At 62.7% G+C, this 15,673-nt stretch overlaps 2 protein-coding genes across 3 annotated transcripts in view; one reads left to right on the top strand and one right to left on the bottom strand.

Moving 5' to 3' along the window:
* The window catches only part of FBXL16 (F-box and leucine rich repeat protein 16), a 15,526-nt gene extending 13,197 nt beyond the window's left edge, over positions 1-2,329 (bottom strand). Inside the window, exon 1 of the mRNA XM_032704181.1 lies at positions 1,863-2,329. The gene's annotated coding sequence lies outside the window, so the exon portion shown is untranslated. The remainder of the gene's footprint in view (positions 1-1,862) is intronic.
* Positions 2,092-11,526, top strand: METRN (meteorin, glial cell differentiation regulator). Of its 2 annotated transcripts, none has more exons than XM_032704211.1 (4): positions 2,092-2,255; positions 9,849-10,270; positions 10,413-10,472; positions 11,117-11,526. In XM_032704211.1, exons 1-4 carry the CDS (start codon positions 2,215-2,217, stop codon positions 11,431-11,433), a joined length of 840 nt encoding a protein of 279 aa, XP_032560102.1. In that variant the 5' UTR covers positions 2,092-2,214; the 3' UTR covers positions 11,434-11,526. The 2 variants fall into 2 exon arrangements, with proteins under 2 accessions (XP_032560102.1, XP_032560101.1); XM_032704210.1 differs by lacking the exon at positions 2,092-2,255 and adding an exon at positions 8,696-8,781.
* Positions 11,527-15,673: the final 4,147 nt, after the last annotated feature.

The raw sequence follows: 15,673 nt of genomic DNA, 5'->3' as shown, positions 1-15,673 counted from the left end.
CACACCATCGGCACCCACTCACCTACCAGATCCCCTTTCTCCTCTCTGGGTGCTGCTCCATCCTCACAGACACAGGTGGGGAGCAACGGGCTGTGGTTTGGGGATGGGGAAACTGAGGCACAGGCAGGACAATGTGGTTTTGCCATGAAGCTGCCAGAGCCTGAGCCAGGTACAGATTAAATCTGCAGAGTAGGAGGACAGGATCCAGCCCCCAAACTCCAAGTGCTCTGTTTTCAGTTGCCCTTCTACCTTGAGCACATCCACATTCCCATGGGATAGTCAGCATGATTGTGACCCCACTGGAGGGGACAAGGGCACCCTTTCCAGCCTTACCCCAGCCCAAATAAGGGTCACTCCTTCTCCAGGAGCAGGATTTGGGGAGACAAGAGGGTCCCAGTGCTGGGGATGCTTGTCCTGCTGCTCCCCACTGCCATGGAGCCACTGGCACGGGCAGGAGAGCAGGCAAAGAGATCGATGTGGGGGAAGCCAGCTCGGGGAAAAATAGATATCTATTTCATTAAAAATGGATGCTCAAGCGAGTCCTCCCCACTCCAAAGCCACCTCCCTCCCTCTTCCTGGTAGCCAGAGTGAAATCAGCACCCAGCTTCCAGAGGAGGGAAGATGCCAGCACGGCATGGCGCTGCCTCTGTGCCCGCTGCTCCCACCCCACTGCTGCTGAGACCCTCTGGGTGCTGCAGGGGGGGTCTGAGACCCTCAGAACTTTGGGCAGAGGGTGATTACAGAGCAGGACCTCTGTCAGGAGCATCTCTGCTGCAGGGACTGCCACACTCTGGCCTTCACTGCCCAGGCACTGCCACATCCTACCAGTGGCACTGGATGCCAAAAAGGCAGTACTGCTTCAGCTCGGTGCCCCATGGCACCCCTGGTCCCCCACAGGGTCAAGATCTTGGGGCTCTCTGTTTGATTGCTACCAGAACCCTGTGCCTCCGTTTCCCCCATCCATGTCCAGTCTCAGCCACTCCATGGGGTTCAGCCTGCCCACCTGGCCCCCCCATGGACCCCTCCACCCATTCCCATCCCCTGCCCCACCAAAACAAACTCCTTATCCTCATCCTGGACTGCTTGAGGGTCCCTGACCCCATACAGGTCTCTCTGGGACGCTGCTGTGGGGCTAAGCCCCCTCAGTCCCATCCTAGCAAGGGTCTTCCCTTCCTTCATCCTCTGAGCTCTGAGGTGGGGTGGCTGCCCCTCTGCCCCCATCCCTGGCAGGTGCCACCCTGCACCCAATGAAAGCCACGCCGAGGTGTTGGGGTGCTGGGGGGTTTGGTTACAGCCCCAGAGATGCCAGTGGTGCCACCAGGGAAGACGAGGGGCATTTTGGAAGTTGGCAGCAGAGGAGGAGGGGGGGCGAACATCAACCCCACATCCGGGTGACCCTGTCCCTACAGCGATGTCCCTTTGCACCCCCATCCCAAAACATCCCTGCATCCCGCGGTACCCACCTGACCCCCCCTCCCCGCCGTTACCCACCCGGTGCTGCCCGTCCATGCCGGGGGGGACACAACACACCACCTTCCCCCCCCAGCACGCCCACACTCCCCAAACCGGGGGGGGAGAGGGGAGCACCAGGACGGGGTCACACCGATCGCCATCCTCTGGTGAGCTACCGGGAGGCGGGGGCGGAGGGGGGGCCGCCGGACCGGGAGCCCCGGGGCCGGGCCGGCTCCGCCACCGTTATATAACGCGGCTCCATGATGCGGGATGCGGCTGGGGGTGGTTGCGGTGCCGGTGCCGGGATTGGTGCTGGTACCGGTGGAACAGGCACCGACACCGACACCGGCATCGGCACCAACGCCGGCACCGGCTTTGTGTTGTCAAGGGTTTTCCCGAGCGGCTCTTACCTCCAGCCCCGTCTCCCGAAGCTCATGCCATGCCTTGTGCCCGTCTTCTCTCGGTTGCAGGAAAAAAAACCACCAGGAAGAAAACCGGGAATAATCCCCCCAAAAATCCCCGTTGGCAAAGGGGCCGGATCCCGCCCGGCCCCCGCCCCAACCCCGCGAAACAACAGGAAAAATAAGCGGGGAGTGGAGGGGGGGAATGGGGCCGGATCCGGATCCGGGGGGATGGAGAAGGGGGGTCCCTCCTGCCAGCCAGCCCAGGGAGCTGGGAGCACACGCACACGCGCGTTTGCACACACGCACACGCGTGTCACCAGCGGAGCCTGTTAAAGAGACACGGTCGCCCGTAGCGATAATGGATCGCGATGGGATCGCACTGGCACCGGGAGAGGCGAGGTGAGGGTGCGGGACACAGGGAATGATGTGGGGGGTGCGGGCAGGGCTGGGCTGGCAGCTGGGTGTGCAGGGAGAGAGGGGTGGTGGGTGGGGGAATGCAGGGGTGGAAGGATGGGGGATGGAGGGAGGGACGGGGGGATGGAAAGATGGAGGGGGGATGGAGGGATGGAGGGGTGGAAGGATGGAGGGAGGGATGGAGAAATGGGGGGAAGAATGGAGAGGTGCAGGGAGGGCTGTGGGGAGAAATGAAGGCAGGGATGGAAGGATGGATGGAAACATGGAGGGATGGAGGGAAGAATGGAGAGATGGGGATGAAGGAGTTGGAGAGGATGGAGGGATGGAGAAATGGAGGGAAGAGTGGTGAGATGAAGGGATGGAGAGGTGTAAGGATGGAGGGGTGGAAAATGGAGGATGGAGGGATGGAGAAATGGAGAGAAGAATGGTGAGATGGAGGGATGGAGGGAGAAATGGAGGGATGGATGGCTGGATGGACAGATGGATGCTTGCTCTGGCTCTCTCCCCTCCAGGGCACTGGCAGGCTGGAGATTCTGGTGCAGATCCTGCTGCAGACCCCTCTCACCCCCACAGGCAGCTCAGGCTCTGCTGGCAGTCCCTGGGGCACAGCGATGATGCTCGACCCAGCACCAGCACCCCAGGGTGCAGCAGGCACCCAGGACAGGGTGCCGTGCCCAGATGCTGTGGAGATTCACCTACCCAAGCCATGTCTGGCAGTGGGACCTGCTGAGGGCTGCGCCACTGCTGCCCCTCATTTCCCATCACCCCCACTCAGCACCCGCCCAGCACCCCCAGGCTGGGCCCAGCTCCACCACTGCTCCCCAAACTGGAGGAAACTGGTCAGCTGCCACATTTAACCCTATCCCCTCTGCCTCCCCCTGGCACGATCCCATGTGAGCAGCAGGGCCAGGGCAGCTGCTGCACCCGGCTGGCCCTGGGGAGGCTGCTGGATCTGCCTGGATCTGGCGCCTGGCTCCTGCTTCCATAATTTATAAGGCAGGTTGGGTTTCGCACTGGCAGCTGGGAGGGGGCTTGGGGGAGGAGACTGTGCACACACACTCACTCACACTCACACTCATTCACACTCACACCCTCATCACACCCTGCCCAGAGGGTGTCAAATGCAGGAGAAGGTGCTGGAGGGGTCAGTGGCTGCAGGGATGTGCAGATCCACAGCCTCATCCGGGTGACGCGTCTTTTCCCCATAGACTGAGGAACTGATGGTCCTTCCTCCCACAGTCCCTTGCCCCCCCCAGCAGTGCCATGTCCCCCGTGATGCCTTGTCCCCGTGGGGTTTTCCCAGGGAATTGTCAGCCAGCAGCAGCCCAGGAGCAGCGGGTGGTGGTCCAACACTTGGGGACATGCTCTGTACCCAGAGCAGACCCAGTACCAGCAGAGCTGGCAGGCACAGGCAGGCAGTGGGGCTCCAGATGGTCCCTGTTGTCCCCTTGGTCCTGGCACAGCCCCATTGTCACTAGCCCCTGCTAGCTCCAGGCCCAAGAGGGGATGCATTGTCATGTCCCCTTATCCTGGGGACATTTTCATGCCTGTAAAGACTGGAAAAGTCCTTGGGCATGAGGCGTCTCCATGCACACACTCTTAGTGGAAGGGACACAGCTGGTGTGCCACCAGTCCAGGGGGTACCCACACCCACACCCTGAGGTGCCTGATGGGGAGTGCCTGGTCACCCCACTTCACCCTGTGTCACCATCACAGACCTCCTGAGACTCCCTGCTCCCCAGGACTGTCCCTCCTGCGTGCCAGGAGGGTGTTGACTGGTGCCCCCATGCTCAGGCCAGGCCAGAAGCTGGGAGCCAAGTGACAAGGCTCCCCCAACGCTCCTCCACCTTCCCATCCCCACTACCCTCTGGATGCTGAAGGCTCTCACCCAGCCTGTCCCCATGGCGACGGGACCCTGGGCTGAGCATCCCCCGTCCAGCCAGAGCACCCCGGGTCCGGTCGGCCCCCGGTGCCGGGGCTGGACCGCAGTGCGCCGGGGGCCCGTCGCCGCAGCAACCGCCGTCGCCTAGCGCCGCTGTCTCCCGGTAACCCGTCGCTTAGCAATGGGGGATTTTCACAGCTCGGGATGAAGAGTTGAAAGTTATTTTTAGCCCGGGCTGCGAATCAATAGGCAGCTCCATTCGCCGCCTCGCAGGATGCACGCGCAGGGGCCCGGCGGTGGCGGCGGGGACGGGGGATGATGGGGGGAGAGGGGTGGTCTGTCCAGTCTGGGGTCACCACCCCGGCACGGCCCACAGGGCCCCCCAGGACTCGACCCCCTTTGTGCTGGCTCCAGGGCTCAGAGCCCCTGGCTCTTCCTCACCAAGGGTCTGACTCGCCCAGGGTTCCCCCCTCCAGCCCATGTGCAGGTGAGGGTGGGTGAGGACACTGGGACTCTCAGGTTTCTGTGGGGACTGTCACATGGCCATGGGGATGATCACACTGCTGTGGGGATCGCTAACTGCTGTGGGAACCCTAATCTTACCGTGGGGACCCTCATCGCACTGTGAGGGCCCTCACCTTACTGTGGGGACCCTCAAACAGCCATGGAACACCCTCATCCAGCTCTTGGGAGCCTCACCCTTCCATGGGAAGCTTCGGCCACTAGTGTGGACCTCCACCCTGTCATGGGGAACACTGTCTTGCAATGAGACCCCCTCCTTGCCATGGGATCCCCTCCTTGCCATGGAGACCACTGCCTTGTGACCCTCTAACCCACACTGTCACTGTGACCCTCTCCTTGGCATGAGGACACCAGTTTTGACATGTGGACCCTCTCCTTGCCTTGGGGATCCCCACCTTGCCATGGGGACCCCTACCTCACAAAGGGAACCCCTACCTTGTCATGGGGACCCTCATCTGTGGTTCCCCTCCAGACAGCTTCCCTGAGCTCCTCGGGTCTCTCCAGGGCTCGTTCCCACTCCTGGGGCACCAGCCTGGGGATCTGGATGCTCAGGGGAATTGAGAGGGGACAGAGCCTGTTCAGCACCCAGGTTCCATGGGGAATGGCTCAGGTTTTCCCTGCATGTCTCCAGGGAAGGGCTGGGAGCTGAGATGAGGCTCCTGAGCTATTTTTTAAAGATGAGGTGGGTGCCTCCCACAACCACATCTCTTTCGGGTGCTCGGCTGGGTGGGAGAGCTCCCCACGCAGCCAGGGGGGACGGGCAGTGGGATGGGGAGAGGCTGAGCACCCCTAACCTCTGAGCAGCCCTCCAAGGTCCCAGCCCCCCCGAGTCCCCCTTTTGCTTTTCCAGCAGAGTTTTTGCCCCTGGGCACAACCCAACCTGCAGCATCCCTGTCCGTGCCATCACCCACCCATGGCACAGGGTGGAGGGTGCCCAGAGCCACCCCACAGGGACCCTTCGTGACAGCGTGGATGTCCCAGGGACCTGTCAGGAGCCCGGGGTTGCTGGATGGTGGCTGCCCAGGAAAGGAGAAACTTTGGGGTGACCCAGCAGGAAGAGGAGGATCACCAAAAAAAAAGGAGGAGCCGGGGTCCCTCCTGCGTGGAGCCCAGAGGTGTTCTCAGTGGCAGATGGATCTGGGGCAGAGCAGACCTGGATCGGTCACAGCAGGTCCAGAAGGGACACAGAAATGCTCAGAGGGTTAGAAGAACCTCTCCTGAGAAGAAAGGCTGGGAGAGCTGGGTATGTCCAGCCTGGAGAAGACCTTCAGGTATCCTGGAAATACTTAAGGGGGCTTGGAACAGCGATGGAGAGAGGCTTAGTGCCAGGACCTGTAGACACAGGAGAAGGGGTGACAATTTTAATTGGAAGAGAGTGGATTTAGATTGGATATAAGGAGGAAACACATTGCAGGGGAGGCAGTGAGAAACTGGAGGAGCTGTGGGACCCCATCGGGCTGGAGCAGCCCGGCCCGGCGGGAGTGTCTCTGCCCAAGGCAGAGGTAGGACCGAGTGGTCTTTGAAGGTCCCACTGGACGAGTCGATGCTCTGTTTCTCTGCGGGAGGTGGTTTTCCCCCGCCCCACCCGAGTCCCCCGGGGTCCACCGGCATCCTACCGCCCGGGGGTGGCGATTCGCGGCCACCGTGCCCGCGGTCACCAGAGGGCACTGCGAGCCCGAGCATCCCGGGGACACCCGGGGGGACCGGGGCCAAAAGGGGGCCCGGAGCGTCCCGGGAGCCGCCACAGGGGCCGGAGGCTTCGGGGAGCTCTCGGGGGGGTGGCCGGCACCCAGGCTCCCCAAGTCCCACGGGGACAACCCCCACTGTGGCAGCACGGCAGGGTGCTGGGGACAGAGTCAGGGGGCACGGCCACAGGCCAGAGCTCCAGGCACGGCTGGCATCCCCGTGGGTGCCCAGAAATGCTCAGCCCCATCAGCTACTCCGGAGATCTGAGATAACAGTGGGGTGCTGGGGGGGCTTTACCCGGTCCCAGCTCAGCCTCAGCTCTAGTAGGTGTTCCAAAGGGGCTCCTGACCCGCCCCCCGCCCCTGATTGCCATACTCCAAATGAAGGGGTGGCCCGTGCCATGTGGAGGGAAGCCAGGACTGGTGGCCACGGTGGTTTGGTCAGACTGGTGCCGAGGTTTAACCAGCAACACCCAGTTAAGGTGGGTCGGGGGCCGTTGGGGGTCCGGGGGTGCAGACCCACCCCTGGGTGCTGGCATTAGGGCAGACACTGCCATGTGCCTGTGGAAACAGTGGCATCCACCTCTAGCCTCAAACACCCGTGTCCCACCTCCCTGCATGCTGGGGTGTCCCAAGGGAACATCCCCCGAGGGAGCTGAGCACCCACCCGGGTGGGGGATCGGTATCGATGGGTTGAAGTCCCTGTCTGGGGACCGCAGTGCCTCACATCTCACCCCTGGCACCACCTCATCTCTGGTGTCACCCCACCTCTGGAGCCACCTCACCACTGGTGCCACGTCACCCCTGGGCACCTGGCCGAAGCCATTTGTGGGTCCTTGGTTGGATTCCCTGCCCAGCTCCAAGCCCAGTTCCCCCCACTTCCCCATGGTGACACCGGATCGGCCCCAGGACCGTGTCCCCCCATTCCGGGGTCACTGTGACCCTCCGGGGCACAGCCAGACCCTCGACCCAGTCACCCTCTAGCAAACTCCACAAGGCAACTGATGAGCTCAGCATGAGGGCCAGCAGAGAGTCCCCCACCCCGACCCCCCACCCTGAACCCCTGACACCCCGACATCCCAGCCTGCTCCACCTTAACCCACAGCCCCTCCGGCCCCTCATTTTCCACGGATTCCAGCAGCGTGACTTCTTTCAGCATCATTTCATGGCCGAAGGGCTGTGAATCCTCCTCTCCCCCTCCCCTTCCCCCCTTCCCCTCTTTCTTCCCACCATCCCAGTTTACAATCCCTCATTTCCATTCCGCTCCACCCTCTGGCCGGGGACTTTGTTCCCGGCCTGTATCATCCCATCCCAATTGTTCGGTGTTTATTTCAAACATTTTGGCGGGCTGTCACTGCATGGAAACTTAATTAATGGTGGGGTCTGTGCTGGTGGCACAATAGCGGCTGGAATGAGGGTGGTGTAAAAAATCCCAAGGTTTGGAGGGGAGGAGCTGGGGGTTCGGATATGTGTGACCTCCGTGTCAGGCCCACTGCCACGTGCCTGGGCTCCCCTTGGATAGGAAAGTGTCTCGGGGTGGGGTGGGGTGGGTGGGTTGCTGCTGGGGGTAGTAGGTTATACGAAGGTTGGGGGGGTGTAACTTTTTGGGTACACAGTTGTGGGGCAGTGTAAACCAGGGGGGCTGTAGTCTGGGGTGTGTATAGGTTAGGGTGTGCATAACTTGGGGGGAACACAGCCTGGGGTGTGCATAACTCAGGGTGTGGACAGCCTGTGGTGTGTGTAACCCGGGCTGGGATGTTTGTGTGACTCTTGGGGGTATGTGCAAACCAGGGGGCCTGTAGTGTGGGGTGTGCATAGCCTGGGCTATAGATTGGGATGTGCCCAGCCTGGGGTGTATACAGGTTGGGGTGTGCACTGTTTGGGGTATGCACAGTTTGGGGTGTGCACAGGTGAGGTGTACCTGTCCTGCAGTGCCTGTAGCCCTGCTGTGCACAGCCATGGGTGCACAGAACTCAGGGCGCACCCCACGGGGAAGGGTCCCTAAGCTGGGGTGCCCCAGCCCTGCCCCGGTGTCCTGTGCCCCGGGCTCAGCCATGGTCCCCCTTGGCCGGTGTCCCCCCATGCCGGGGGGGGGCGGGGGAGCCCCGGGGGGCTCTGGGGCTGCGGCAGCGGTGAGTGCCGGTGCCCCGGCGGTGGGGAGGGGGCCGAGGGGGCTGCTCCGGTGCCCGCCCCTCCGCCGCTATTGGCGGAAAGTTCGGGGCGCGCCGCGGGGCGGCGGCCGCGCTGCCCCGTCCCCGCCGCCCCGGCCCCGGTGCGGGAGCGCTGCGGGCAGGGCCGGGCCGGGCGGGCCGCCCGGGGCCGCCGCGGGCGCGGCCATGTGGGCGCTGCGGGCGCTGTGCCTGGCCGGGCTGGGGGCGGCCATCGGCGGCGTCTCGGCGGACCAGTGCAGCTGGAGGGGCAGGTAGGCACCGGGAACACCGGCACGGGGAACACCGGCACCGGGAACATCGGGAACGCCGGCACCGGCACCACCACACTGGAGGGGGCAGCGCGCCGGGCGGGGTGGGCGATGACACACGCGGGTCCCCAGTTCGCAGCTCCCAGGGGAGCTCCTGCTGCCCAGGCAGGGCAGGTTCGGGGAGCAGTGGGGTGGCTGCTCCCCCCCTCCCGCCCCGTCGACCCCCAGGGCTGACCCCCCTCCCGCATCAGTGGGGAGGGTCATGGGGACCGTCCTCTGCCTCAGTGTCCCCAGTCCTGGCTGCGGCTGCCCCCCCCGCCTCGAGGGATGCTGGTCCCCCCGCGGGGCTCACCGCCTCTCCGGGACCCCTTTCCTCAGCCCCCCTCACCCGTGAAGCCCATCCCGGTGGCCGGCGGGACACTCAGCCCCCCGGCAGGGCCCGAAGCACCGCCCGAAGGCGCCGAACTTCGAACAAAGAGCCGGGGCCCGCGAGGAGAGGCTGCCCCATGCGGGGGCTTGGGGGACCATGGGGGCTACGCCACCACCAGCATCCTGTTCGGGACAAAGCAGACCCCCGGCTGTCCCTGCTCCCCCCACGCTGGTTTCCCCGCGTGTCTCTCCCACGCTCACAATGCCGCGGGAAAGAAGTAGCTCCGGGCATCATTTACGTGTGAGTGTGTGACCCCAGAATCCACTGGGGATCCCCAGAGTGGGGATGCACGGGAGCAGGTGACCTCAAGGCTGTGGGCACCCTGGAGGTGGCTTGGGAGCCCACACTGGGTGCAAGGGAGGCTGTGCTGTTGCACCTCCTCTTCAGCCCCTCCTAAAGGTGCTGGGGGACCACAAGCACCCCCAAATGATGCACTTGCACCCCAAGTCCAAGTCACTGAGGGTTTGGTGCTGTTCCTCCCTGTGGCCATCCCACAGGCCTCCGCAGAGGTGCTGTGTGGGAGTGCAGGATGCTGCTGTGAGAGGGGACACGGGCGGGGGGAACATGGGCGGGGGTGACACGGGCTGGGGGCTCTCTGTCCCTTTGGGGGTCCCTGCTGACGGGGTGCTGTCCCCCACAGTGGGCTGTCACAGGAGGCAGGCAGCGTGGAGCAGCTGTCCCTGCACTGCGCCGAGGGCTCTCTGGAATGGCTGTACCCCACGGGGGCCCTTCGTCTCCGCCTGACCCCCCGCCTGCCCCCCACCACCGCCGCCGTCAAGGGCGGGAGCCCCCAGCACATCACCGCCTGCGTCAAACCCACCGGGACCTTCCGGGGGGCTCAGCTTCACCTCGAGAGGGAGGGGGTGCTGGAGCTGCTGCTGCCAGAGGCCCCCCGGCCCCGCGCCCGCTGTTTCAGCTGGCTGCCCCAGGAGAAGGTGGCCCTGTTCCTGCAGGCCACCCCACACCCCGACATCAGCCGCCGCATCGCCGCCTTCCGCTACGAGCTGCGGGGGGACTGGCTGGCCCGGCCAGCCCTGCCCACTGCCAGCCTCGGTGCAGAGGGTGAGTGCCCAGCGTCCCCTCACCCGCCTCAGGTTCCCCTCCCCTTGCCGGGGTGTCTGTGAAGGCAAGGAGGAGCGGGATTGGGGTGGTGTCCCCCTGCAGTGCCACCGGGAGTGGTGACGGGCTGTGCTTGGCCTTGCAGGCGCGTGTCGGCCGTGCAACGACACCGAGATCCTGATGGCCATTTGCACTAGTGACTTTGGTGAGCGGGGACCAGGGCCGGGGGAATCAGAGTGGGGGAACAGCCCCACACGCAGCGTGGGGCCCCCTCCGGGCTGGGCTGGGCTGGGCTGTGGCCAGTGGGGACAGAGGGTGCTGTGGCACGGGAGCAGTGATGGGAATGGGGATGGAGATGAGAATGGGGGCAGGAATGAGGATGGGGATGGAAATGGAGAAGGGGTGAGGGATGAGGATGAGAATGGGAATGGGAATGGAATGTGGATGTGAACAGGGATGGGGATGGGAGCTGGGATTAGGATGGAGGACGGGATGGGAATAGGAAAGGGAGTGGGGATGAGACAAGGATAGGGATGGGGATAAGGATGGGAGTGGGAATGCAGATGGAGACAGAAATGTGGACAGGGATTGGCATGGGAATGGGGATGGAGATGAGGATGAGAATGAGGATAGGAATGTGGATGGGAACAAGGAAGGGGTTGCGAATGGAGATGAGGACAGGGATGGGAATGGGAGTGGAGATGTGCATGGGGAAGAGAATGGGGACAGGAATGGGGATAGAGATGGAGACAAAGATGGGGATGGGAATGGTGATGGAGACAAAGATGGAGATGGGAATGGGTCAGGGACAGGGACATGCTGACACCTCTCCCTTCCTTCTACCCACAGTGATCCGTGGCAGCATCCGGAGCGTGTCCAACGACGCGGAGCTGCAGGAATCCATCATCGGGGTGAGCGCCACCCGCATCCACCGACAGAAGTTCCCGCTTTTCCAGGTGGGCGGGTGGTCGGGGCAGCCCGTGGGCAGCATCCGCACCCCCCTGCGCTGCGGGGTCAAGCCGGGCCCCGGTACCTTCCTGTTCACGGGGTGGCTGCATTTCGGGGAGGCCTGGCTGAGCTGCGCCCCCCGCTACCGGGACTTCCAGCGCATCTACGAGGGGGCCCAGCGCGCGCGCCAGAACCCCTGTGAGTTCCCCGTGGACTGAGCGGCTCCGGGAGTGCGACCCGGCCCCGCGGGACCTGGGGGACCCCTGGCAACGAGAGTACCCCGGGGGACACAGGGACGGTGCCCAGAGGGAGCACAGGGACGGTGCCCGGAGGGAGTGCAGCGCATCCATCCTCGCCGAGCGGCCGGACTGTGGCAGCACCTGCCGGTGGGCTCGGGGGTTCTGGGAAAATCCTGCTGCAAGAGAAGGGATTTTCCCAGGGTGCATTTGTCTGTGGGCCCCAGGGACCTGCCTGGGTGAGGGGTGCAGTGGCACAGGGTTGGGGCTCCCAGGGGACTGGGGTGCTGCATGCTCAGGAGATGCTGTGGGGCAAGTGGGTCTGGCACCAGGGGCAGCCGGACCCCCAGACCCTGGCAGGGCTTGAGGGTGGGTGGCCGTGGTGGCCAGTCCAGGGACACGGTGGGCACAATGGGGTGTGGAAGGGCCAGGAGATGGATTTGCAATGTTGAGGGTGGAAGAGGGAGTGGGCAGCAGCGAGCCTGGCCCTGGTCCTGCCTGCAACGCAGGGCACAGGCAGGAGCTGTGGAGCGGATGCTGAGGAAGAGGAGTGAGGCCGAAGGGAGCAAGGGGAATGGTGAGGTGGGAAGAAGGCTGAGCAGAGGTGCCCTTGGTGCAGCCAGGGCAGGACCAAAGCGCCAATGCAGGGAGGTGCCGTGGGAACAGGGAGAGGTCACTGTGCCACCCATCACTGGCAGCCCACGGGTGACTGGTAGTGAGGCACAACGTGCCAGCCGGGGGGAATTTTGGACCGTGGGGGTGGGGGGCATTGTATGTGCACTAAAGTTATAACGATACCAAATTTGTGACTTTTTTTTATAAACTAAGCTGTATTTGTAGTGTGTGGCTCTTGTTTCCAAAAAGCTGAGTGGGATGTTCAGTGCTGGGCACCGCAGTGAATGCCAGTGCTGGTGTGTGCCACCTGCCTCCCCCTGTGCCGGCTCCAACCACCAGTCCTGCCTCCTGTGAGGCTGGAAACAGCCCTGATATTTATATATCTATATATCTATCTACAGAGACAGATATATTGCTGTTTGCACATGCTGCATCCCCTGGGATGGGTCACTTTGGGTATCCCAGGGTGAGGGGGCTGGGGTGGTCCCGTGCCGGGTGGGTGACCCCACCGGCGGAGCCGCTGTCAGGGCTGATTCTTGTCAGAGCTGTCAGCCACAAGGCCTCATTGTGCCGGGCTGTGCCATTCCAGCATCTCAACCCTGCTGGCTCCCACCCCTCCGCTGCCCCCAGCCTGCCCCCGCCTCGGGCTCCTGCTCCTCTGGCTGTGCTGTGTCCCTGGGGGTGGAGGGGATGGGACCCCTGAACAGGGATGGGACCTGGGACCCCCAGCTGGGGATGGGGAACAGGACCCCCAGACAGGATTGGGATATGGAACCCCCAGGTGGGGATGGGGCACAGGACCCCCCAGGTGGGGCTGGGCATGAGAACCCCAACAGGGGATGGGACATGAGTCCCCCAGCTGGGGATGGAGTACAGGACCCCAACCAGGGACCTTTCCTCCTCATCAGTGATGCCCATAGGTGCTCATCACAGGGAGGCACAGCTCCTGAGCCCCCCAGAGCCACTGAGCCCCCCAGACCACCCAAGCCAGACTTATGCCACGCATCCACTTGTACTTAAACAACTTCTCAGTCTTGTTTCAATAATACCTTTTCAAATATCACCATCCAGGATGAACTGCTGGGTGTTTGGTTCCTTTGCTGACCACAACACACTTTTCCTTGCCAAAAAACTGTTTCCAAAGAATGCTGTGGGCTTTGGAGCTTAATTAAATATAAATATCTATATGTGTGTGTGTATAGAATGATCTGGCTGTGATAAGATCCTGGTGGGTTTGATACACAACACGTTTTCCCTTGAGAAGAGTTTGATGCTTATTTTATGTTTCACTGCCAATTTTATACTGATGTATTTTGATTTTATCCGTTTACTGTCCCATTTTAGGGCTGGGCTGGGCCGGCCTCTGAGGGCAGGATGTGGCTCTGGGGAGGGGGATGCTCCACGCCGGGTGCTGGAGGATGCCGGCATCCCCCTGGAATTTGGCAGCAGGCAGGAGCCAAGCAGGGCAGGGGGAAGGGGGAAGGAGTGGGAAACCCAGCGGAGGAGGAAAAACGAGGCTGGAAAAGCAATAAACGAGGTGCAAAGGGAATTGTGCTGCCCACGGCATCCTCTGTTCACTCCGGGGGTAAATCCTGGCGGCTCCGGCCCTGCAATCCAGCACATTCCTCGTGGCCAAATGACGGCGTTTAACGCACGGAGCATCCGGCACTTTTCTGTCCCGCAGCAAAACCTCTTGTTTGTCTTCAAATCTGTTTATTTGGTCAAACCAGCTCATTACACAGAGGCGGAAAGGGCTGTTATTCTGCTCAACCTCCGCCACAGAGATTTTTGGGCTGTTTTTAGTGCCCTCTGCCTCATGTCAGGTTGGGTCACCTGCCTCCCTTCCCCCGGTGCCGGCTCCTGCAGTGCTGGGCCCCGGCCAGGGCACTAACACTTCCTATGGGATCATCCCACAGGGCAAAAAGGCAGCTGGTGCCTCAGTTTCCCCTCTGTGGGATGGGGATCACAGCTCTTCCCCGTGGCTCAGGGTGGCCACAGCACCAGGCAGCATCCCACGGCTCCGGCATCTCCATCGCCCCGGGGCCAGGCATCCAAGCACTCCCCCAAAAGCAGAGTCCAGCCTGGCCAAGTCATATTCCTGCCTGGCCTCTTGGCACCCGTGGAGGATGGAAACACAATGAGACAAACTCCATCCCGGGGAATATTTCCTCTGCAGGATGGAAATGTGGTGTGAGGCAGCGCAGCGAGGGGGAGCAGGACGGGGGACACGGTGTGAGCTGGGGGGTCTGAAGGGGCTCGGACAGGGGTGGCCATGGTGAAGGGCTAGAGCAGCACCCTGTGAGCCCAGGAAAGGGTGACCCTACCTGTGGGCACCGTGGTGCCCACCCAGCACAGCTGCCTGCAACATCCATGGGGATGATCCAGCCAATCTGCTCCAAAAGCCCCCCACCCATCTACCCATACCCCCCCCCGAAGGGGGTTTTGGGGATCCCATGGACAGCAGCACCCCAAAAACAGCTCCCTCAGTGCAAATGTGCTCAAGGAGGTGCCTGTGGCTCCTATTCCACGGGATTAGCCCCATTGTGGACCCAAATGTTCACACATCCCAGCCCAGGAACTCTGCAGGGACTGTGAAGCCCTTCGGTCACGCTGCAGGTTGGTGTCCGCACTGGGAGAGCAAAACACAGAGTGGTGGCAGTGCCGGGTGTCCCCCGGTCCCTGTCCCCTTCCCTGTCACACAAAGGGAGCCGCCGTTTCCCGCCATTTCCCCCCCTCCAGCCCTTCTCCCCCCTCTCCTGCCCCCTTCACCCTCCTCCTTCCCGGCTGCCTGATAAAAGCCCGAACGTGTGAATCGCGGGGCACAAAGGGGAGGCACAAAGGCGGCCGGCCCCGCTCAGCCAGCCCTGCAGCCCCCACCCCAAGCAGGGACCCCCAGGACCCCCAGGCATCCCGCTTGTCCTGCCCACCCTGCTGCAGCACCCCAGAGCCAGGAGCTGGCATGGAGCAAGGGGATGTCCCTGGGGGCAGGGGGTCCTCAACAGAGTCAGGATGATGTCCCTGGGGTTTGGAGATTCCCCATAGCGTCAGGGTGAGGCTTCTGGGCTTAGGGGATGCCCTATAGGGTCAGGATGAGGCTCCCGGGTTTGAGGATGCCCCATAGGGTTGAGGATGCCCCTGAGACTGAGAGTAGCCCCATAAACTCAGGATGAGGACCCTGGGGTTCAGAGATATCCTGCAGGGTCAGGATGATGCCCCTGGGACCAGGGGTTGCCCAGCAGGGTCAGGATGATCCCTCATCAGCTCTGGATGAGAGCCCTGAGGTGCAGAGACAATCCATAGGGTCAAGATGACGCCCCTGGGACTGGAGGATGTCTCATAAGCTCAGGATGAGGCATCTGAGGTTCAAAGATACCCCACAGGGTCAGGATGATGCTCCTGGGGTTATGAAATGCCCTACAGGGTTGGATGATGCCCTTGGGGTTTGGGGATGCCCCACAGGGTCAGGATGCCTCTGGAATTCAGGGATGCCCCATAAGCTCAGGGTGAGGCCCCTGGTGTTCAGAGATGTCCCATAGGGTCAGGATGAGGCCCCCGGGGCCGGGAGAAGCTCTAGCCCACAGCCCTTGGCAAGAGGAGAAGCAAGAGC

Source organism: Chiroxiphia lanceolata, chromosome 16 (assembly GCF_009829145.1).
Source record: "Chiroxiphia lanceolata isolate bChiLan1 chromosome 16, bChiLan1.pri, whole genome shotgun sequence".
Classification (NCBI taxonomy): Eukaryota; Metazoa; Chordata; class Aves; order Passeriformes; family Pipridae; genus Chiroxiphia; species Chiroxiphia lanceolata.
This window is presented reverse-complemented; position numbering and strand designations above follow the sequence as displayed.